This window comes from Dama dama, chromosome 2 (assembly GCF_033118175.1).
Source record: "Dama dama isolate Ldn47 chromosome 2, ASM3311817v1, whole genome shotgun sequence".
NCBI lineage: Eukaryota > Metazoa > Chordata > Mammalia > Artiodactyla > Cervidae > Dama > Dama dama.
The window spans coordinates 7,112,157-7,133,599 of NC_083682.1; the positions used below are offsets into that span (position 1 = coordinate 7,112,157).

Consider the following 21,443-nt stretch of genomic DNA (forward strand, 5'->3'; position numbering starts at 1 on the left):
AGGTCTCACAGGATGTACGAGTGAGACGCCGAAGGCCCCAGGGACCTGCTAAGTGCGGAAACGTGTGGAGACCAGGGGCAGGTGTAAAGAAGGGGTGGTGTGAGAACGTGAGGCGGCCACCCTCAGACGAACCCAGGATGGAGTGGGCGGCTGGGGCAGGGCTGTGGGTGACCCACTCGAGGTGCAGGCACCTGCTGGCGGGTTTTCATGCGTCAGCTAGGGCTACGTGGGGCTGGGCTGGGAGGGGGTGGGGGCAGATGCTCTGCACCCCTCAGCTAGAGCTCCAGAACCAAGCGAGGGCAGGCCTTCAAGAGCTCAGGGTGCCTCCTCCCTTAGCTTCTCCTAGGACAAAGTTCTCGATGCTGACCCTGAGCCTCTGTACTCTCATCTCCAAAATGGGGTTAATTAACCCTACCTGTCCCTTCCCGACCCTGCCGGGAGACTGCAAGCAAGGGGAAGCGAGCGAAGCTGGCCATGTGTTAAGCGTATGGTGGCAGATGCAGGCCCTGGCTCCATGGGCCAAGCTCCGGGGCCTGGGCTGTGGTGTGTGTGTGTGAAGTGTGTGTGATGGGGTGGGAGGGGACACGAGGCAGGGGTCTGTGCAGGCTCCCGCTCCATGCAGGTCGAGCTCTGTGTATCTGTGTGTGCACAGCTGGGGGCTGCTTCTTGCTCTGGCCCACTGCCGGCTGGGCTCTGGCCCTGCCTTGAGGGGTGTTCTTGGGCTCTGCCCCCCACCCGGCAGCTTCACACAGGGTCCATTGAGGCCAGGACATTCCTTGCGGCCTGTGTCACTGGCGAGGAGGGGGCCGGCCCGCTCCCACAGATCCGGAAGGCCTGGCTGCCCCAGGAGGAGGCGCTGGACGCTTCCCAGCACATCTGGAGGTCATGACCCCATTTCTGCTGCCAGGGGGCGCGACAGATGTTTCCTCCCAGGCCAGGCTCGGGACTGGGGGGCGGTGTGCAAAAGCTGGGTCGGAGGCCGCCTGGGGAGAAGGGGAGCCCCAGAACAGGGGGTGCCCGGCACACAGCCAGCAGGCAGCCGGACAGTCGCCAGCTCCTCTGAGAGGAGCCGGGAATCGCCGCATCCACTCACTCATCCGCCACAGACCGGGCCGGGCTGTCCACGCAAAGGAGGTGGGGGCGGCACCAGTCAGAGGCAGGGGACTGGACGTGCTGACTTGGGACTAGAGCCCAGTGGGAGGTTGGGAGGGTGCAGGCGGCGAACTCGGCGAGGACCCCCTACCACCCACACACCACCCTGGCTGACCGGCAGGCCACCCTCCTCCCCTGTCCGGCCCGACACGGTGCCGCCGCTCCCCCGCTCCCGCCCGTACCTCTGGGGCTCCCGCCCGGCCGCCTCCTCCGGCGCTGGGGTCCCGCTGCCTGCTCTCCAGCGGCGGCTCCGGGCGCCGGCTCCGCCTGGGGGCGGGGCCACGCCGGGGGCGGGGCCGGGGAGGAGGGGCGGGGCCGGCCCGGGAGTCCTCCGCGGCGGGAAGCGCAGCGGGCGGGGACTCCAGGCCTGGCCGCGGTCAGCGCGGAGCGCAGGCGAATCGCCTGCCCTGAGCCAGGCCGGGCCCGGCGAGCTGTGAAACTGTCGGGCCTCTAGCCCTTGGCCGAGAAACCGGAACAAGTGTACCGGCCTTCCAAACCAACTTGGGGGCTAGACCGGGACGCCTAGTGTTGGGCTGCAGCCTGCACACAGACCAAGTGCTCAGGGAGGGTCGCTACTCATGAGTGTTTGCAAGCGCGGCTCTACAGTCTCATGTGCTCTTCAAAGGCCTCAGACGGGCGTCATCTATTTACAGCTGGAGAAACTGAGGCTCAGAGAAAGGCTCTGGCCAAGGGTCAGGCTGATAACTGTAGGAACCTGCCATTGGAGCTAGAAATCTTTGAACGTTTTGGCGTGAGAAGCAGAACAACTGCAAACTTAAGGTCAAGGTTTAAAAAGGGAACAGGCAAGTGGCAAAGAGGATCCAGTCCTATTTGAGCCCCACCCTGGTCTAACCTTGACCTCAGAACCCAGCCCCACATCCTTCATCCCTCTCTCTGTGCTCATCTACCCTGACTTGACCACCTCCTCTACCCTCCACCCAAACACCCCCAGATAGAAGAAGAAACTGCCAACCAAAATCAAAAATAGTGTTATTAATTCTGGTGTCTCCGAAGCACGAAAAAAAAAAAAGAAAAGAAAAAGAAATCCCCCTTTCCCACATTTCAGCCCCAAGTCCAAGGCCAAAGGGCCACCCCAGCAGGCAGTGCAGGCTGAGGGGCAAAGTCAGTCCTGGCCATGGGCTTGAAGCGGGACCAGCCCATGGGTTTGGCTCTTAGGGCCCGACTGGGATGCTGCCTGCCTCAGTTTGGGGAGCCCAGGCTCTGGATTAGGGATGAGAGATCAGGGGTCAAGGTCAGAGGTCTGGGCTATTCAGTTCCAGTGCTCTGGCTAAGGCAGCCAGAGGTCAGGGTTCACATGTGGAAACCAAAGCCACTCGGTTCTGTGGTCCAGCAGAAAGGGCCAGAGGCCGGGGGTCCAAGTCCCCAAATACAGCTGAGGCCCAGAGGGCGCCAGGCCACTCAGTACTGATGCTCCAGCAGGGGCTGAGCTGCCGGGCTCTCTCGCTCCTCAGCAGGGGCAGGCCAGTCGCCCAGGGCCCCGGTGGGCGTGCCAGTCTCAGGTGCACTGCTGTCCAAGCAGTGAACGTCCTGCACTGCTCTGGGGGGTGAGGCTTCAGTGCTGATGTCCGGGCTGAGGCTGAGGCTGAGGTCTAGGGGCGCCTGAGGGAAGGGAGACAGGTTGGTGGTGGGGGAGCAGACCTGAGCTGCCCAGACCTGACCCCGCTGGAGGAGCCTTACCTGAGATTTGGGGGTGCTTCCTTTAGGGCTCCCTGAGGCTGGCTCCCCCTCAGATCCCCCTAGTCCCTTCCGACCCCCCAGGCTCCACTTCCCACTGGGACCCTCAGAACTTAGGAGACCAGGGGCAGGGGGCCTTGAGGGCCTAGGACCCTCAGGGGGGGCTGGCGAAGCGGGGGATGGTCCAGGGAGCCGAGGGGGTGGCCACTGCAGCAGAGGAGGGGGGCGCCCATCACCAGAGCTGCTCAGGGAGGGCCTCGGGCCCCAGGCTGGGCCTGGTGGGAGGGGCTGGTCCCCAGCGCCTGTGGGAGACAGATAAGAGGGCAGACTTCAGTCGCTAGGCTGCCCTTCCCTCTCACGGGCTGAGCCAGGCCTTGCCTGCTCACCTGCTGTGTTCTCAGGTGTGGGTTGTGCCAAGGGGGGGTTATTGCTGAGGGAGGTCAAGCCACCACCTCCGCCACAGTCTGAGTCATCCACGTTCCCGCCACTATTGCAGCCGGCACCGCAGCCCTTGTGAAGCCTGGGTGAGGGGAAACAGAAACGAGGGTGGTGGGAGGAGGGTGCAATGCCCTCACAAGCACAAGTCCCCGACCCAAGACAGACCACCTAACATCTCAGATCCTAGTCCTATTTCTAAAAGATTCTGCTATCTACTTTACAGAGTGTTTTTTTTGTTTGTTTGTTTAAGGTTACACTGCGAAGCACGTGGGATCTTAGTTCCCTGACCAGGGATCGAACCCATGCCCCTTGCGGTGGAAACAAGGTCTTATCCACTAGACCACGAGGGAAGCCCCTACAGAATTTTTAAAGGTGGCATTATCAATGGTGCTTCAGGCTAAAGGCCACCTTTGGCTCTGGCTGAGGGGGCAGGGTGTGCAGTTGGTCAGCTTGGGGTTCACTCCCGGCTCCGGCGCTTCCTCAGTCAGACCCCGGACAGCACCACTTCCTCTCTGTGAACCTCTGCTTCCTCCCCTGTGACCCCGGAGGCAGGGGTCAGAGCTCACCTCTCCCAGCTGCGCAGAAGCCAGCGGGCGATGGCGCCCAGGCTGACGGGGCCGCCCCACAGCGCCCGCAGCTGAGGGTGGCTGCCGGCCAGCGAGGTGGTGAGGGGAGACACGTAGATGGGGTAGCCCAGCGGCTGGTCGCAGGAGGAGTTGATCATGTTGCGGAGCGCCTGCTTGGCGTTCTGGATGCTGCCGCGCTCGGGGTTGCGGTTGCGCAGGAACACCAGCTCCTGCTGCTGCCCGGCCCAGAGGCCACGCACGCACTCCCGGTTCACCTGCGGGGGCCACACGTGCGGGGGGGGGGGTGTCAGGAGGCTGCGGCGGAAGGGGCCGGGCGGGGTGAGCGGCTGAGCCCACCTTGATGACGCGGAAGCTGAGGTGGCGCCGGTTGAGCATGATGATCTTGTACTCGTCCGAGGCGTCGTCCAGGACGTGGCGCAGCGCCAGCAGCGAGGGCGTGTTGCTGAGGATGGCGCTGCGCCAGGCCGGGTCGCCCTCGTGTGAGATGACCAGCCGCTCCTCGTTGGCTGCGATGGCGTCATACAGGGCGGCCGGCTCCTCATACTCGTCCGGGGACGTGAAGTGGTCCTGCGGGGGGGACGGGAGGGCCGAGGTGGGCCGCCCCTGCCCTGGGCGGTGGGTTCACTGCCTGCCCGCCCTGCCTGGGCACACCTCTGCCTACCTGGTGAAGCTTGAGGGCCATGCGCACCCCGGGCGCCACCACGCGGTGAAGCAGGTCCATGTCGGCGAAGACCCACTCGTCCCGCGGGGAGGTGATCCGGAAGTCCCCCTTAAACAGGGCATGCAGGCCGTAGAGGAAGGGCTCCAGGCTGGAGAAGAGGAGGAGGGATGAATGCACCGGCGCGCGGGGGCTCCTCAGCGCTGGCTCTGTGTGCAGGGCTCAGAGGGCAGCCCGCACTTCACGCTGGGCCTCAGTTTCCCCATCTTGACAAGGAGGTCAGTCCCTGCCCGTGTCCCTCACACGGCGATGGTGAGGAACAGGCGGGGTCCCATGGGGAGAGGAGCCGTGCTGAAGGAAGGACTGATGTGGCCCTGGGGGCTGCAGCCATAGGCCCAGGGCTTGTCAGCAGGTAGAGGGGAAGGCGACAGGCTGGGCCAGGCACTCACCTGGCAGACATGCTGTGCGAGGCGGTCCCCAGGGCCCGGCGGCCCAGCACACACAGGCCAAAACACAGCGTGACCAGCGGCGAGTTCCAATCCTGGTCCACAGGCTGCAGCACAAGGACCCCGTCCCCAGAGCCCAGCTCAGACCTGGCACAGGGCACTTGGGGCAGGGGCTGGGGCCCAGGCCAAGGGAGGCTGAGGGCGAAAAGAACCCGCACAGGGGCGGTGGGGGAGGCCGAGGGGGAGAGGGCAGCCCCAGGCTGGGGGTGGCCGGACCTGGCCGCGCCGGGAGGCACAGTACTGGATCCACTCCAGGTGCACGGCACAGAAGGAGGGCAGCGAGAGGCCGGAGAGGCGAAGGTCGTAGTCCTCGTCCACGCTCAGGGAGAAGGTGGGGTCAGAGTCAGCGTAGCCAGGTGCCCGCACAGGGCGCAGGGCCGTTGCGATGCCTTCGTGGCTCAGCCAGGCCTCCAGCTTGGGAGAGCGGCTCACGTAGTAGATGATGCTCTGTGAGAAGAGGGCAAGGGTCAGTGACTGGAGGCGCGCCCTCGCCCTGGCCACTAGGGGAGACAGTGTCAGGGGACAGAAGCTTCTCCTCATGAGTTCCCTGCTGGTCCAGTGGTTAGGACTCTGCACTTTCACCGCAGAGGTCCTGGGTTCGATCTCTGGTTGGAGAACTAAGATCCCTCAAGCTATGTGGCCTGACCAAAAAAAAGAGAAGCTTCTGCCTTAGACTGCGCTGAAGTCAGCTTCCCAGGACACCTGTCCCCTCTCCCATCTCAGCTCCCTGAAGCCACACAGGCCTGTCTGTTCCTTCTCTCGGTCAGGGAAGAGGAAGGGGAAAGCCGACAGGAAGCACCCCTCCTCACAGAGCATCCACTAGAGGGTGCTGCCTGTGCCAGGTGCTTGGGTCACGGGTCCCTCAAGAGAGCGTTAAGTGTGATGGCCACAGGACTTCCCCTCAAAAAAAAGAGGCACAGCATCTGTACCCAAGCCAGGGGCTCCTAGACCCCTTAAGAGAATCTGTTGGGGACTTCAGTGGTTAAGAATCCACCTCGCAGAGCAGGGGACGCGGATTCCATCTCTGGTTGGGAACTAAGACCCCACACACCGCAGGGCAACTAAGCCCATGAGCCACAACTACTGAGCCCGCGTACAACTAGAGAGACTGTGTGCCGCAACGAGGATCCCTCGAGCCGCAACTAAGACCTGACTCGGCCAAGGAAATAATAAAATACATATTTAAAAAAGAAAGATTCTGCTGGTTTCTAAGCAGGGGCTTGGGCGAATGAAGGAGCTTTTGGATGGTACGCAGCTGGTACAGACATGATGGATGGGCAGTCTGAGGCCGTCAGTTGGCAGCCAGTCAGGTTATGGGATCTTGTGTGCTGCCCTGGATGGAGCCAATGCGGGGTGGCCTTCTGCCTGGGGGAGGGGTGGGGAACCCAGAGCTGCGGAGGCTGGTGCAGCGGCCGTGAACAAGGGGCATCTCGGCAGTAGGGGGACCAGCAGGGCGGCTCCGGTAGGACGTGGGGGGCCAAGAACCTGGGCAAAATGGCCACAGTATAAGCTCTTCCCTAGGAGTGAGTGAGCGCATGGGAAAAGACATCTGAGAAAGTAGTTTCTCTGACAAGTGACACAGAGGGGGCGTCCACTGGCAACAAGGGTCAGCTGGGGGACACAGGACCGCCCAAGAGAACCTCAGGTGAGCAGGCTCCGTGGACTCCAACAAGCCGCCCGTCCCTTCTGGGCCCACGACATGCCGCAGGGCGGATGCTAAGAGAGTGTGAGGGGACCTGATTGTGACCCCTAGTCACCCCACTCCTGTCATCCCTGCCACCTCACAGAACTGCAAGAATCCCTACTTCTCAAAGGTCTAAACGAAGGCAAAGGAAGCAACATCGCAGGCGTCCCACAACCCAGTCCAGGGCTCCCTTGGGACCCCACACTGTGCTCCCCAACCCCTTGCCCCACAGCAGGCCTAGAGCCCCTCAGGCCTGGCTTGGAGGGCCTAGGTTGAGACAGGGAGGCCCAGCCCAGGCTAAGCCTAGCTCCAGCACTTCCTCCTGATGCTGGGGCCTCAGGCAAGGCACTTTCCACATCTAAGGCAGCAACATGTCTCCTGCAAGGTGTGGTGGGCTTCACCCAGCTCAGGAGAGGTATCTGGCAGAGCCCACCCCTTAGTAAGCACCGCTGCTTGACAGATGCTCCTAAAGCTGTGTTAAGGCCACCACGGTTAGCTATACTGTCTCTCTGTGCTGGTAGGGCGTGGTGCGGGGCTGGTGGTCTGGAAGGTGGGCATCAGCAATGCCCCTCCCAGGACCAAAGCCCAGAGAAGATCTGTGTACGTGCTGCCCACTGGCCCCCAGTACTCACCGCCCCATGGGAGCCTCCTGGAGGCAATGATAGAGGGCCCCCACCCCAGGCCCCCAACAGGCAGAGTCACGGGGCCTCAGAGACCCACTGTCTGGCAGCGACGCTTTGGAAGATGCTTCCACTCTCTGAGGCCCCAGCATCCCTTGGACAGAACAGGCTCCCGGAGACCCAGAATGTGGCCTTCGGGAAGCTCCTGGCCAGCGAGCCCTGAGCGTGGGGCCCCGGCCACCCGGCTTCACCCTCCTACCCTGACGTAGTAGGTGACGAGGATCTTGCGGAGGTCGAACACCTGCAGCATGGACGCGGCGTTGTTGTCGCTGATGCTATAGCCCTCCAGCACGTACTTGCTGGCCGTCACCTCCCAGGCCAGCCAGCGCTGCCCGAAGGCCGCATTGAAGGACAGGACCCGCGGCAGGTGGCCTGGCTCGCAGCAGCAGCAGCCCTCGTCCTCCTCCACACCCTCGGTGATGGCCTCCACCTCCCGCTGCTGGCAGTATGTACCTGTGGGGAGGGGGGCCAGTCAGGGGACACGGGCACATCCCCACCTGCCTCCTCCCCAGAGTGCCCAGGCCCAACCCCTGGAGGCAATGGAGTCACCGTTACTTAGTGAAAGGATGAACAAACGAGCCCCTTTCTCCTGCTAACTGCCAGTGGCCATGGGGGGGTGGGACTAGGGTGGCGGTGACAGGATGGACAGGGCCAGGTCCCTCACTTATAGACGCAAAGACAAGCGCAGGCTTGTGCTGCTCCAACCTGTGCTTCGAGCCTCTCTGCACTCGGGGCCTCTTCTGAAGCTGGTACCTGCCAGGTACATCTTCCTGAGGGCCAGGAGCTGGCTCACTCCCCAGGGCTTATGCATGGGCCCCAACCTGGGCCAGGCCTGAGTCCACAGAGCAGGCCAGCAGAAGCCCCAGGCCGGAGGTTCCACCAGAGCAGCCTGTTCACTACAGACCTGCCACAGTCAGGGCAGGGACGGGGGTGGGCCAAAGAAAGCCTGTTGCCTCAACGCTCAGACTAGGAATCCCAGGCCATGGGGCCCGTGGGGGAGAATGCCTTGCTCAAGGGCCTCAGCAAACCGGGATACAGCAGGGTTAGGGTCCGGCCCTCACACACTGACAAAGGCGGCGCCCTGGCTCACCCCGGAACTCGAGGCCACGCAGCTGGAAGGTGACGAGGCCGTTGCCGACCTCGATGAGGTGGACCAGGGCGTTGAGGTAGTCTGAGGCCAGGACGAAGCAGTCGCCAGGGCCGTAGTTGCCCCAGCGGCCCAGCACCAGGTCCCCACACAGTGTGTGCTGGAGCGAGCGGGTCAAGTGCTCGTAGAAGATCGAGTTGAGGTTGTTGTCATCAGCGCCTGGGACCCGGGATGGACAGACAGATGGACATGACAAGTGAGTAAGGCTCCCTCCCCAGGGAGGCCCGGCCCCAAAGCTCCTGATGGCTGGGTACACACCGGGGTTCCGGTCCAGCTGAGTGACCAGGCGGGTGTTGGAATGATCCACGCGTTTAGTGCTGTTCAGAGACAGGGTGACACACAGGTGGCTGAGAGGGCAAGGCTGCCCCAGGCTCAGGTGACAGTTCCCACCACTCCCCACCACGCCCCTCTGGGCTTGCACCCCCATGCTCTGAGTCAGATGCCACAAGAGCCCCATAAGGGGAGGGTAAGGCTCACGGACATGAGGGGAACCCCCCCAGGGGCACCACACAGCCAGCAAGCCCAGGGTGTGAGCCGCAGGCCTTGGCCTGGCTCAAGCTGTGTCCCTGTGGGTCAGCCCACGGTGCAGCCTCCAATCTCCATCCGATCTCCTGGCAACCTGCCCCGTCCAGCCGCCCGCTCCCTGCCAGTCCCGCTCAGGGTCCCACACAGCAACCGCCTCCGTCCCAGGAGACCCACTTGTAGTCACGCTCCCAGAACTTGAGGGGCCGCGCATAGGACATGATGAAGACGGCGCTGCCCAGCAGCGGGTTGAGAGGCGTGGAAAAGAGTGCCGAGAGCAGGGCCTGGACGAACAGCATGGCCGAGTCTGGGCGCGAGTCAAGGAGGTGGCGGGCACGGCAGGACCCTCCCCGGCCTCCCTCATGACCCCTCCACCCCTGCCAGCCTGCCTGGAGCCCCCCCATCCGGGCGACGGCCCTCCCTGCACACCCCCGCCCGGGCCGCAAGCGGCAGGCCGGGTACGTGGCACGGCGAACGGCTGGGCAAAAGCGTGGAAAGCAGAGCCCCAGGTGATCTGCCAGGGCGCGATGTAGGTCAGCACGAAACGCAGCTTGTACAGCAGGTCCCACAGCTGCAGGGGTGGAGAGGGGAGGGGAGAGGTACACGGACTGCTCACAGAGGAGGGCCCGCCAAGTGCCACTCAGACCCCGGGGACTTCCGACACCATGAGCAACCCCCGACAGAGCACCCAAGGGGACATTAGCAATCTAATTCATATCATCATCCTGGGAGCGTCCTATCACTGTCCCACTTTGCAGATGGGAAAACTAAGGTTCAGACAAGGTAGAACAGATACACGATTTGCTCAGGCTATGCCATTCTTGGTGATGCGGCTGTGATACCAGGAGTTAAGAGACAGTCACAGGCCCTGCCCTCAAAGGGGGACATAGTACTGCTCTCCACCATCCTGGGCCAGGCCAGAAACCAGACCAGAATGCTCACGGGAGTGAGATGAAAGTTCAGGCCTGGGCCAGGCTCCCCCGTGGGCACCATTGTAGGTCTCCAGTACAGAGCCGGGGAATAGGTCTTTGTTCAAGTCTCGGCTGACCACCAGCTCTCCAGGAAACCTGAGGCAAATCACTTACGCTCTCTAACCCTCAGCCTGCTCACTGCCCTGCGAGGAGGTGTTGCCCAGGCCCCGAGAGGGGATACCACGGACTGGGCGGGTCTCCCACACCGAGGCAGGAGAGGTCTGCCCGCAGGGCTGCGCTGCAGCCCCCAGCTCACCTTGCTGCAGAGCAGGGACATGAGGAAGTAGTCGAGCAGGAAGCCCTGGGACAGGCGCGGGTAGTCGAAGTGGAAGAGCAAGACGGTGAAGGCCAAGGTCAGATACTGCTGGGGCGGGCAGCAGAAAGCTGAGCGCAGCAGCTTCAGCCCAGCCACGGTCATAAGCAGTGCCCGGCAGCTGTGGGCAAGAGGCAGGCTTTAGGGGCCGGGCGGTGGGGGAGGGTGCCCACCCCTTGCAGGCCCTGGCCTGGGCTCTGCTGGGCAGGGTCTGGCTCTTTTGGGCCAGTGACCTTCGTCTCTGCTCCCTTAAGAGGTCACTAACCCCCCCAACTTCAGGTGTACTGGAGGGACACGTCTGCTCCTGAGGAGGCAGGTGCTTCACTGGAAAGGGTGTCAGAAGCTGGGGGCCTACTTATGCTTGTTGGCCAAGGGTACTCAGTCTCCCCCTGGGTTACTCGGGCAGGTAGATGGTGGGATGACTGGGGGCCGGTGGTCCTCACTAAAGGCAGAACTTGTCCGGGTGGCTGACGACTGTGTGAGCGTCCACTGTGAGGGCGTTGAGCACCACGGCCGGGTAGATAAGGTACTTCTCCACGCACTGTAGGCCGGCGTACAGCTTCTCAAACCACATCACCTGGGCAGCACCTGCAACCACAGGCAGGAAGGTGGGAGTGCTGTCGAGCTCTGGGCCCTCCACACCCTCCTCCTGCTGCAGGGGAGGACGGGTGTGCTCTCCGAGGGAAGCTGGCAGGAGGGAAGAGCCCAGGATGTGGGGCTATGCAGTTCTGGGCCCCTAGAATTTCTGAGCAGCTGGGGGGTTGTTGATTTTCGGCAAATCAAATGAGGGCGATGAGGCCCAGGCAGGGTGTGTGGGGGGCTCAGGGCAAGTGCTCTGCCCATTTGGCTGTCTGAAATAAACGATGATGACAACACCCCCAGTGTCCACCGGAGTCAGGACAGATTGGATGAGGCCCAAGTTCACAGGGTCCTTCGGACCAGGTCCCTGTCACTGGCTCAAGGTGACTGTAGCCACATGGAGATGCTGGCCCAGTAAACAAGATCCTTCACTAAGAAAAACAAGCACGCAGACCTCCGTACCACAAATCCAGGTATTCAAATACAAACTCCAGGGAGTCTGTGTTGCACAAATCAGTGTGCGCTGCACTGGGCTAGTTCATTAAGAACCAGTCTGTATTTCTCAACAACACCTCCTGGAGTTCTACTCCTACCTCCTCAGAGTCCACAAGTCGGGGAGGGAAAGGGCAGAGCAGGCAGAGCGAGTGAGCCAGGGGCTGAGGCGGGCACAGGAGAGGGTGCAGAGGGCAGTGAAGGGGCCGCAGGGCCCATGCCAGTGCGGACCGGGCAGTGTGGGCAGAGGCTGCCCCCTGCTGGCACCCTGCGCTGAGAGGTCCGAGCTCCTATAGGAAGGGCAGGCGGGGCGGAGGGCCCCAGCCTGGCGAGAGGCACTCACCCCGCACTTCGTACTGGCTGTACTCCAGCGGCTTCAGCACGGGCTGCGACAGGCAGAACCAGGGCAGCTGTTTGCGGAGCTGTGGCAGCAGGTAATGTGTGAAGAAGCCCACGGCCCCCGCCAGCGCGTACAACACAAAACCCAGCACGGACTGCAAGGAGGAGAGGAGGCTCAGCCACGGGCTGCCTGGCGCAGGTCCCCCAGGGCCGAGAAGGACATGAGGCCATAGCTGCCCAGCCCTCAGGACCTTCAGGCTCTGGCAAAGACCTGAGTGGGCGAGAGGGCTGGCCTGTGCCCTACAAACCTTCAGGGCAATGAAGACGGTGCTGGCGCTGATGGCGAAGGTGAGCACGGCAATCACCACACACATCACCAGGTCGGAGTGCAGGACCTCGCGCTGCAGGGCCGGGAAACACCAGCGTGGGTGCCACCGCCGCCGGTGACCGAGCACACCCTTCCCCCCAAGACTGGACCCCGGGACTCCGGGCGCTTACCACTGACTGGCGCATCTTTTCTGGCAGTGGGTCTGGGGGCTCAGCGCGGGCAGTCTCCAAGCTCCGCTCCTCCAGCTCGGGGAAGAGCTTGCTCCGGACCAGAGACCTGGCAGGTAGGGCCATGAGAAGAGTCAGAGGCCCGGGTCTGGGAGGCTGCATCTCCTCCCCCAGGCCCTGGGGTCGGGTGGTGACAGCACATGTGCAGACCCTGCCCCCCACCCCTGCCATGCATGGATACACACACAGACACACACACAGACACACGTACACGCACAGACAGGCCCACGCAGGCACCCACCAGAGCACGGTGGGGTCACTGCTCTGCCGGCTCAGGTGGTAGGACAGTGCCACCAGGAGGCCACAGAAGACGGAGAAGAGGACAGGGACGTGCTGCTCTGGCCAAGGACTCTGGGGAGTGAACCCGTGCTGGTCAGGGCGTGAGGGTGCCCGCCCGCACCCTGGGGGAGAAGCCACTGTGGAGCATAATTCACAGCCCCATCCCAACAACCCCCAGGCTCTGGACGCCTCCTGGCCCCCCACAGGTCATCCCTACCTTGATGGCCCCGAGGCAGAAGCCATAGAGCAGGGCCGCGGCCAGTAGGCTGCGGGAGAGGCTGAAGACGGCGGTCAGGGGACTGGTGGCAGCTGCAAGGCGAGCGACAGCAAGTAAAGCCAGATCCCACCTGCCAGGCCCCATGGCACTGACCCTGCTGCCCCTCAACTTCCAGGGGCTAACCTCCCCTGGACTCGGGACCCAGCCCACTGTTTTCTGCTTCCCCAGCCCAGAGAGGCCTGCAGGACTTTTGGCATTCTTGGGTTTAAACCACTTGCCTGGGGAGAAGACAGGAGGGGAAGGGGAGGGAGGGGAAGAGATGGGCATTTAGAATCTTCCACATAGACTTGGAGAAGCCTCAGCGAAGTGCTAGACCCATAGTCAGATAGCCTCATACCCTCATAGCCTCACAGACCCATAGACCTGCACGGCCTCCTCACCCCCGAACCCCGCCCTGGGCTCCATACCTGTGCCCCCAAAGCCGTGCATGTCTATCTGCTCCAGCAGGTACATGAGGCAGGTGTTCACCTGGGGCAAGAGGCCCAGGAGGAAGACGAATGGGAAGCACAAGGTGAACACTGGCAGAGAGGGGAAGCGGAGGCCCGGTCAGTCTGCCGGCTGCCCCCCAGCCCACCCTTAGGGCCTCACTCTCCCCCAACCCCCCCGCAACCTCAACCCTACCCGCCTTACCAGTGGCCACATCACGGGCACAAAAGAAGAAGGAGGCAGAGAACAGCGTGAGGCCATAGAGGGAGATGGGCGGGAAGGGCTGCGCAGAGCCCAAGGCGTCCAGCAGCCAGATGAGCAGACAGCAGATGCAGAAGTAGACGGGTCGGCTGTACGCAATCACCCAATTGTGGCCCTGGGGAGGGGGCCTGTGAGGAGCCATGCCTCCCTCACTGAACGCCCTACTCACAAACACATGCTCACGTGCCCTGGGCCCAGCCCTGGGTCCAAGAGAGCTTGGCAGGGCTGGGGGCAGAAGGATCTGGGGTCTGGGGGCAACGGGGAATGGTGAGGGTCTCAGCCCCGCCCAGGCCCAGGCCTCGCAGGGAGAAGAGCTCCGGTGTACTCACGTGCATGGGGGAGGCGGCATCCGGCTGCACACTCTGGAAGAGACAGGAGCTACAGTGGTGACAAGAGCCTCGCCCACAGGAGGGTCAGAGGCCTGGGACCTGTTTGATTCCACTTCCCAGGCATTATGAGGGACCAGGGCAGGACTTCCCCTTCAACTATTCTGAGCCTCAGTTCCTTCATTTGTTGGATGGGGCTGGGAGAGTGGTGGTTGCAGGGAACATGAAGCATCTTATCTGCTTTCTAGCTTGACCCCTTCAAGAGGAGTTGTGGGAGGAGATCCAGGAGGCCAGGCCTGACCTTCAGCAGGGAATACTGGCAGGAGGCGATGACCAGGCAGAACTGGAAGACCCAGATGTCCGTGAAGAAGCCCTTGAGCAGCAGCAGGTAGCCCAGGAAGGCGACGAGGCTGCTCAGGCCAACACCAAGGATGTTCTCCAGCAGCCCACGCGTCCTGGAGAGACCACTGGGTCAGAGCACGCCTACCTCCTCCCGTACTGGCAGGGCAAGGGATTAGGGAGTAGGGGTGGGGGACAGGACCCAGCCACAAAGACCCACATCCAGGCTGGTGCCCACGCCAGCCGTCATCCTGAGTATCCGGAGCTATAACCTTGGGCAGGGCCAGGCTGCACCTGCTCCAGGAAGCCAGCCCACTGCTATCCTGCACCCAATCCCAGGCTCTGTCCCCTCTAGACCCGGAGACCTCAGGGGCCACACTCTGGATCTGGCCGATTTGCCTCCCGCTCCCCAAAGCACCGCTCACAGTGCCGGGAGAAATCCAGAGAGCAGGAAGCCACCCAGACAACAGAAGTCACCTGCCATCTCTGCCTTTCTGGGCCTCAGTTTCCTCCCAGAAAAAAAGGGAAGCTAAGACACACAACTTGCTGGCTTTTTAGGCTGTATAGGATTCAATTTAATTGAATCTAACACAGAAGCAAATTAAAAAAAAAACCACACTGCATAAGAGCAATGTCTCCCTCCAGCAAAATTTTGAGAGAGGAATGATCAGAGCACCCCCACCAGGCCAAACATCTGCCCCCAGAAGAACCTAGAGCAACCCCACTGCAAATTCCAGCCCCCCACGCACCCTCAGTGACCCAGCAGTTAGGCTCTCTGTGGCCATGACAGCCTCCACATGTTCCCAGAGTCTGGAAGGCCTGGGGCCAGGAACGACAGAGGACTGCGGGCTGAGTGCTCACCGGTCCAGCAGGGCCAGCAGGGCGAGCCGCTCATAGCGCACAGACGTCCAGCGGCCAGGAAGAAGCCAGTACTTGTAACTGTGTTGGGCCCGGGGTGGCGCCTCCTCCATTAGTGTCTGCTCCTGGGATTCGTGCAGGGAGTCCTGGTCCAGTAGGTCAAACTGCGGTCCCCACGGCCGCGGCCATCAGCCCCGCCCACCACCACCACGGTCCACGCCACCCCCTGGCACAGACTGGCCATCAGCTGCGCACCCCCCCCCCCCCCCGCCCAACCGCGCGGTCCACACCACCCCCGGCACACATTGGCCATCAGCTCTGACCCACTGCCATCCATGCCACCCCCTGGCACACATGGGCTGGTCTACACAGAAAGTCCCTACCATCTAGTGGCCCTGCAGCCTTGCCCTGATCCTCCACCCCAGGGCCTGCTCCTTTCTCCAGCTCCCCAGGATATGGCTCAATGGCCGTGGGGGCTGCTAAGGGCCAGGGTTACCAGCTCCTGTGTCTGTCTTCCCCACTCAAGAGGTATCTCTGGCCTCTTCCTGGGGTCGGTGAAATCCACCTTACCCTTCGGGAGCCAGCACAAATGCCACCCTTTGCCCAGACATGGCCATCAGGGTCACTCTGAACACCCTACCCTGGAGCACACGGAAAGCTGGCCCTAAGGGCAGGCCTGGGTGCCAATACCACTGCTGTGAGGCCCTAGGCTGCCTACTTAACCTCTCTGGACTCCTTGGGTCTTTAAGTCAACAAGTGTTCATGGAACACATCCATGAGCCTGGCCTGTGCCAGGCTCTGGAGACACAAGGAGAGACACCGCAGCACAGCCCCTGCCTCTGGAGGAGCCCTCGCCTGTGTGAGGACTGCACTGCTCTCCCACGGGACGGGGAAGGAGAACAAGCGCATCAGGAAGGAGCACGCGCGGCTTCTGGGCGCTGCCCTTGGTCTCTCTGTGGCCCTGGCTGCGTGGGCACTACTCTCACGATTGTTCTTTAAGCTCTGAATCTGCGCCTTACACAATCCTAACATTTCTGTCATTTCCTGACCGATTACATAAGTTGTCGTCCACACCAGGACCCTCTCAGGAACAATAGGAAGTGCTCTTACTAACCCTGCTGAAACAGACAAGCTCGACCAGCCTTAAGCGACCCACCGCCACTGTCCGGTGAGCTCAGCTGTCCCCTTTGCGGGCGCCACTGCACCGTCCCCACTAATTGTGGGCCCCGCCAGGGTAAAGAAGCTATTCCAGACATGTTTACTGAGTAAATAAATAAGCAACTTGTCATTCGTGTTCTGTGCGCCCTGTGCTGGCCATCAAAGATCAGGACAGCCACCTTAGGGCCCCTGGAGCCCTCAGTCGGAACGACCTGGCCCTCCCGGGGCCTGCACAAGTGCTTGCTGCTCTGCATCCCCCACCCCCTCCTGCAAGTCCTTCCCCAGTGCTGGATTCTCACCTCTGGGATCTCCAGGGGCACTCGGCGCACCTGCATGCCCTGCAGGACCACAGGCCGCGGCTGCAGCAGGTTCAGACCGCCAGTGGCCTCTGGGACATCAGCTGAGTGGAAGCTAGAAGAATGCGAGTGGCGGTCCCTGTGGGAACAGCAGAGGTGAGGGTCGGGGCTGTGGGTGAGCCCAGGAATGAAACAGGGTTGAGGCCAAGGCCAAGGCCAGGCCACTACTGGGGCCCAAGGGGGTTGTTCAAGTACCCAGAAAATGCACAGGGGTGTCAAAAGGAGACAGGTCACAGAGGGCCTCCCTCCCAGACCCTGGGCCTCCAAGAAGGTCCTGGAGCCTCATGCTTGGAAGTGCCGTGGAGCCAGGGACCCAAGGGATCCCTGCAGGCTTGCCCCTCTCCCCTCCATGGCCCTCGCTGCCACCCACCCTCCTCTCCTCCTGGAGGTCTGAGCCACCCCTGCTCCTGCCCAAAGAAGGAAGGGAGAAATCTCCCCAGAAATAACAGCTCACCAGCCGCTAGGCTGGGAGAGCCTGAGCTTGGAGACTCACCATGCTCCGTTGGCTGCCTGCTCCCCCTGCTGCCCCACGGGGTTCTCATAGCCGCCTCCAGCCAGGCCAAAGGTGTAGGAACGCCGCACACCTGGGGCAGACAGGTGTGGGACACAAGGCGGCCCGTCAGGGACAGGAGCACTGAGGCCCAACCCCCCTGCGGAAAACCCTGTGCTGGGTTCTCCAGATGGCAGCCCAGCCCTGGGGCACCAAGGCTGCAATTCCAGGGACGATGACCCTCAGCCGGGGTGGGGGGAAGGCCGGGCCAAAGGCTCAGCCACTGGACAAAAAGAGGGGCTCACCGCTCTCGTCGTAGAAGTAGTGCACGGCACCCTCGGAGGTGTCATCAAAGGTGCAGGCCTCATGCACGTTGGCACCGGCCCGGGTGAGCAGCAGCGAGGAGGCGAAGTGCAGGGCCGAGGGCAGTGTCAGAGCCCGGGAGTGGGAGGCCGCGCGGCCCCGCTGAGCCTCCTGCAGGCTGCTGGGGAGGGGGCAGCCCATGGGCTGTCAGCACTCAGAGCCAGCGGGGCCCCACTCCCCCACCCCAGGCAGCCAGCTGGTGCTCACCTGGGGGGCGAGCCCATGACGGAGGCCGGGGGGGTGGGGTTGCTGCCAGCATTGTGCCGCCTCCGGATGGCCTGTGCCCGCCTCACGCTGCTCGAGCGGTCCCGCTTGCCAGTCTCCTCGGCAGCTGCCCAGAGAGAGGCCCCCCCCCCCCCCAGTGTAAGTGACAAAGAAGCAAACAGAGCCTGGGGGCGGGCGGCAGGGAGATGCAGGTGCTCCTATGTGGAGCTAAAGGTCAGGTCTAGTCCAACCATATCCTGGCTCTGTGACCCCTCCAGGTCACCTAACCACTCAGGCCAGTTTCCACATCTGGGAATAAGGACACGTCCTGCTCCGCTCCGCTGGTGGCCCAGGAGAATGAACATGGCTACACAGAGACTTCAAGAAGAAGAAGCTCAAGTGCTAACTTCAGGACTGGAGCCAGGTGCCTGAGGTCTCTGCCTCAGCCTCCCCTCCGCTCAGCCTGGCAGACAACGTCACTCGACGGCTGTGTCCATGTCCACCTGCTGCTGGAGGCTGAGCAAGCCCCGCTCCAGCTGCCCCTTGCCCCAATCCCCGCCCCTCCACAGCCCACCCTTTCCAGCTGGCACTCACCTCCCCCCACCGCACCTTCCTCCTGCAGCTCCCCGCGCCAGCCAGGCTGGTTGGCAGCAGGTCCCCTGCGGGCCTCGGCGGGCAGCACAGCAGGCTCACCAGCAGCCAGCTCCACCCCCGCCTGGGCCTCCAGTTCAGCCTTGGAGCCGGCCAGGGGACCCCGCAGGACATCCCCCCCTGCCCCGTCCATGCTCAGCACGCGGGCGTGCGTTTTGGCGCTGGCAGTACTAGGCGTCCGCTGGGTCCCATAGGGCCGCTTGGGGGGCACAGCCATCCCCTCCTCAGCCCCGTGGGGGGCCCGTCGTTTTCGGGCTCCCCCGGCGGCCCCCCGAGAACTCTCGGGGGAATAGCATGAAGTGGAAGAGGAGCTGTCGGTGCTGTAGCGGCGCTGGGACCGGAGACTGGAGGCCGGGCTCAGTTCACTGCCCTCGCTGGTGTCATCATCCTCGAAGAAGCCCCGGCCTTCCAGCAGCGGTCGCCGAGGGGCCCGGCTGGCGGCGGGGGAGTGTCTCCGCATGGGCGGCCGCCGTTTGCTGGGCCGGAGCAGCGCCAAGTCCTTGGGCCGCACGACCAGCAGCGGCTCAGCCGGGCCAGGCGGCGTCCCTGCTCCTACAACGGTGTCGAAGGAGCGGAGCGTGTCATCCGAGGGGACTCCAGCATCTGGGGAGGCGGGCAGCTCTGCCTCTGAGGGGGGGTCTGTGTCGCTGCCCTCGGGGGCTTGCCCGCCAGGGGGGCTGTCTAGGTGGGTCGAATTGGTCTTCTCACTCTTGAAGCTGCTCAACGTCTCCCTGTCGGTGCCACTGAAGCAGGAATCTGAGGAGCCAGCTTTCTGGGGTGTGGGGTCCCCCGAGCCCCGCCGGTCCAGGGGCTGGTAGCCACCTGCTCCCCGGCGCTGTTCCCGTCGACTACTGGTCCTCACCAGGGCCCGCTCAGGCCGGGTCAGGGTCAGGAAGCTCTTGCTAAGCTCCTGGCTGAGGCTGCCCTTCAGGAGGGGGCTCATGGGAGTGTCAGCCACACTGCCGCCACTCCATGGGGCTCCGTCTCCAGCCAGGGGAGAACGTTCAGAGGAGTCCGTACTGGGGAGAGATGGGTCCGGGGCGGCCCCTGGAGGCGTCTGGGGAAGGTCTCCAACTGTCAGAAGAGAAGGCGACAAAGGACTAAAGAAAGGCGTTCTCTAGCAGGAACTGATGGCTGAGAGGGTCCTATGGCCCCGAGATCTGAGAGCTCAGTGGGGCGGGACACTGAGGTCCCATCTCAGAGGACCAAGAGAGCCCCAGGAAGCAAAGGTTAGGGTGACTCAAAGACATGACAGCTGGTCTTCTCCCCAAGCACTTGCCAATCATGACCACTCACTTAGCTTCTCCTGTGAGCTTAGCTTCAGCATCTCTCGATCGGCCGAGGTCACGATCACGTTGTTGCTGCCCTGCTCCCGCACCAGCTCCTTGATGTCTACAAGCACAGTCCCAGACGCGTCAGCAGCACCTCAAGGCACCGACGTGCTGGGCCGCGCTCTGCACCGCCACCTCAGCCCTCAATAGCAGCCACCTACCTCTGAGGGGCCCGGAGTCCTCTATCCGGGGCAGCAGCTCCTGAGTGGGTAAGAGAAACGTTTGAAGGAGCCAACAGGGCAAAACAGTAGGTGCAGAACATACCCACATGGGGAACAGGCTCCCAGGAGAGGAGGAGGGGAGGCTGAGGGTCCGCACCACTCACCGAGACCTGGTTGAAGCCAAACACGGAATGCTGAGAGCTACAGCGTACGGGGGGCGTGGAACTCACTTTTCGAAATACGGTCATCTCCACTCCAGGGTCTCTAGCAGTGCACAGGAACATCAGTTTCGAGCTAACCTTCCCTCTTCACACAGCACCTCTCCCACCATCCCCATCACTCATCCCTCCATGTCGATTCCCCTGACAAATCCAGAGCCAATCAAGGAATATTCAACCACTCTTGGAGGCAATGTTCCCTAAGCCCCCTCTCCATCTTCCAATGCCAAGGCCCAAGCACCAAGAACCCTCCATTTCCAGCACAGGCCCTGCCTCGCCCACCTGGGCAGATTGCTGTCCCCCTGGGCAGGCTCTTCCTCTGGTTCCCCCATGGTAGAGTTGCGCTTCTCCACAATCTCGCCCTGGTCGAACATAGCATGCAGCCGATAGTTCACAGTCTTGATGGTAGCGAAGATGACAGCCACCACGAGGCAGTACACACCAGCCACCAGCAAGCTGGGGGGCAGGACCTGGAGATGGCGGCAAGTCAGATCACCCTTCACAGACCCCTGCGCCCACAAGGGGTGGGCCCACCACCGCCACCAAGGCTAGGATTCACAAGTTCACAAGACTTCCCCGCCCCTGCATACAACCAGTACAAAGACCCTGTCTTTTCTCTACTAACTGGACAGAGATTAAGTGAGGGGCTCAAGGTCACCCCGGCCAGAAAATTCTGGCCTCTCCTCTACACACTCTGAACTCTACAGTGAGTCCCATTCCCACAGCCCGGAGTCCCTGTCAGTTTGCACCCCTCGGTGACATCTGCCCTCCCTTTCCCCGGCGGGAGTTACAGGTGGCGGCAGCGTCTCACCATGTACAGCAAGAAAGGGAAGGTGAGCAGGAAGATCCAAACATAGAGGTGGAAGCAGTTGGAGAAGGTGCTCTGGTGCGGGTCGAAGAACCAACCGCCGGTGAGCGAGGCCCACACCCCCTGGCGCAGGATCTGCAATACCTGCGACCCCATGGCCCCGCCGCTGCTGCGCGCGCCCTCCTCCCGGGACCCTCATGGGGGCGGCCCCTGGCCCATGCCCCGCCTGGCGCCCGAGGGCCCCGGGGCCCGGCCTCGCGCTCACGCCATGGTCCCCCCCCAACGGGGGAGAGAGGTCTGAGGGGCGAGAGTGCGAGCAGGGGGCGGGGCCGGCCGGGCAGTCAGCGGTGTGAGACCCAGGCGTGGGGGTGGAGCCGCATCAGAGGCGGGGTCCTGGCCACCACCCCCGCCCCAGAACTGCTCCCGAGGGCCGGGCCGGCAGGCAAGCGCGGGGCACGGGCCGGGAACCCGTCGGCGGCATCCAGAGGTGGGCGTGGGGTGGGTGCTCCGGGGGTGCAGCGACGGCTCCTTCGGTTCCGGCCCGGGGAAAGCCCCGGGACCCTGAGGTCCACTTCCGGGGTCACAGGTCACTCGCTTTGGGCTCCGCTCTCGCCCCGCT

The 21,443-nt window shown here is 62.9% G+C and overlaps 1 protein-coding gene across 7 annotated transcripts; it reads right to left on the minus strand.

The window, feature by feature from the left end:
• Positions 1–2,125: 2,125 nt before the first annotated feature.
• Positions 2,126–21,068, minus strand: PCNX3 (pecanex 3). 7 transcript variants are annotated; one of them, XM_061163573.1, is made up of 35 exons: positions 20,828–21,068; positions 20,299–20,486; positions 19,963–20,062; positions 19,799–19,838; positions 19,603–19,698; positions 18,250–19,380; positions 17,659–17,782; positions 17,394–17,569; positions 17,092–17,182; positions 16,542–16,677; positions 15,088–15,248; positions 14,189–14,342; positions 13,891–13,923; positions 13,505–13,676; positions 13,282–13,392; positions 12,815–12,906; positions 12,530–12,669; positions 12,262–12,367; positions 12,072–12,164; positions 11,768–11,918; positions 10,797–10,941; positions 10,297–10,474; positions 9,532–9,640; positions 9,247–9,376; positions 8,806–8,864; positions 8,491–8,706; positions 7,600–7,853; positions 5,253–5,483; positions 4,980–5,083; positions 4,534–4,681; positions 4,209–4,439; positions 3,852–4,126; positions 3,234–3,367; positions 2,851–3,149; positions 2,126–2,772 (listed from the first exon to the last, which is right to left on the minus strand). In XM_061163573.1, exons 1-35 carry the CDS (start codon positions 20,978–20,980, stop codon positions 2,572–2,574), a joined length of 6,162 nt encoding a protein of 2,053 aa, XP_061019556.1. In that variant the 5' UTR covers positions 20,981–21,068; the 3' UTR covers positions 2,126–2,571. The 7 variants fall into 7 exon arrangements, with proteins under 7 accessions (XP_061019556.1, XP_061019586.1, XP_061019576.1 ...); XM_061163603.1 differs by having other exon boundaries at positions 12,560–12,669; positions 15,088–15,209; positions 17,394–17,572; XM_061163593.1 differs by having other exon boundaries at positions 15,088–15,209; positions 17,394–17,572.
• Positions 21,069–21,443: the final 375 nt, after the last annotated feature.

What these genes read in the sequence shown, in the direction of transcription:
- PCNX3 (XM_061163561.1), bottom strand. Translation starts at nt 20,980, where the DNA reads ATGGGGTCGCAGGTATTGCAGATCCTGCGCCAGGGGGTGTGGGCCTCG. An exon ending in GCCAGTATTCCCTGCTGAAG is followed by an intron (nt 13,924 to 14,188) that starts GTCAGGCCTGGC and finishes TGTCTCTTCCAG; the next exon opens with AGTGTGCAGCCGGATGCCGC. An exon ending in CACACCTGAGAACACAGCAG is followed by an intron (nt 3,150 to 3,233) that starts GTGAGCAGGCAA and finishes TGTCTCCCACAG; the next exon opens with GCGCTGGGGACCAGCCCCTC.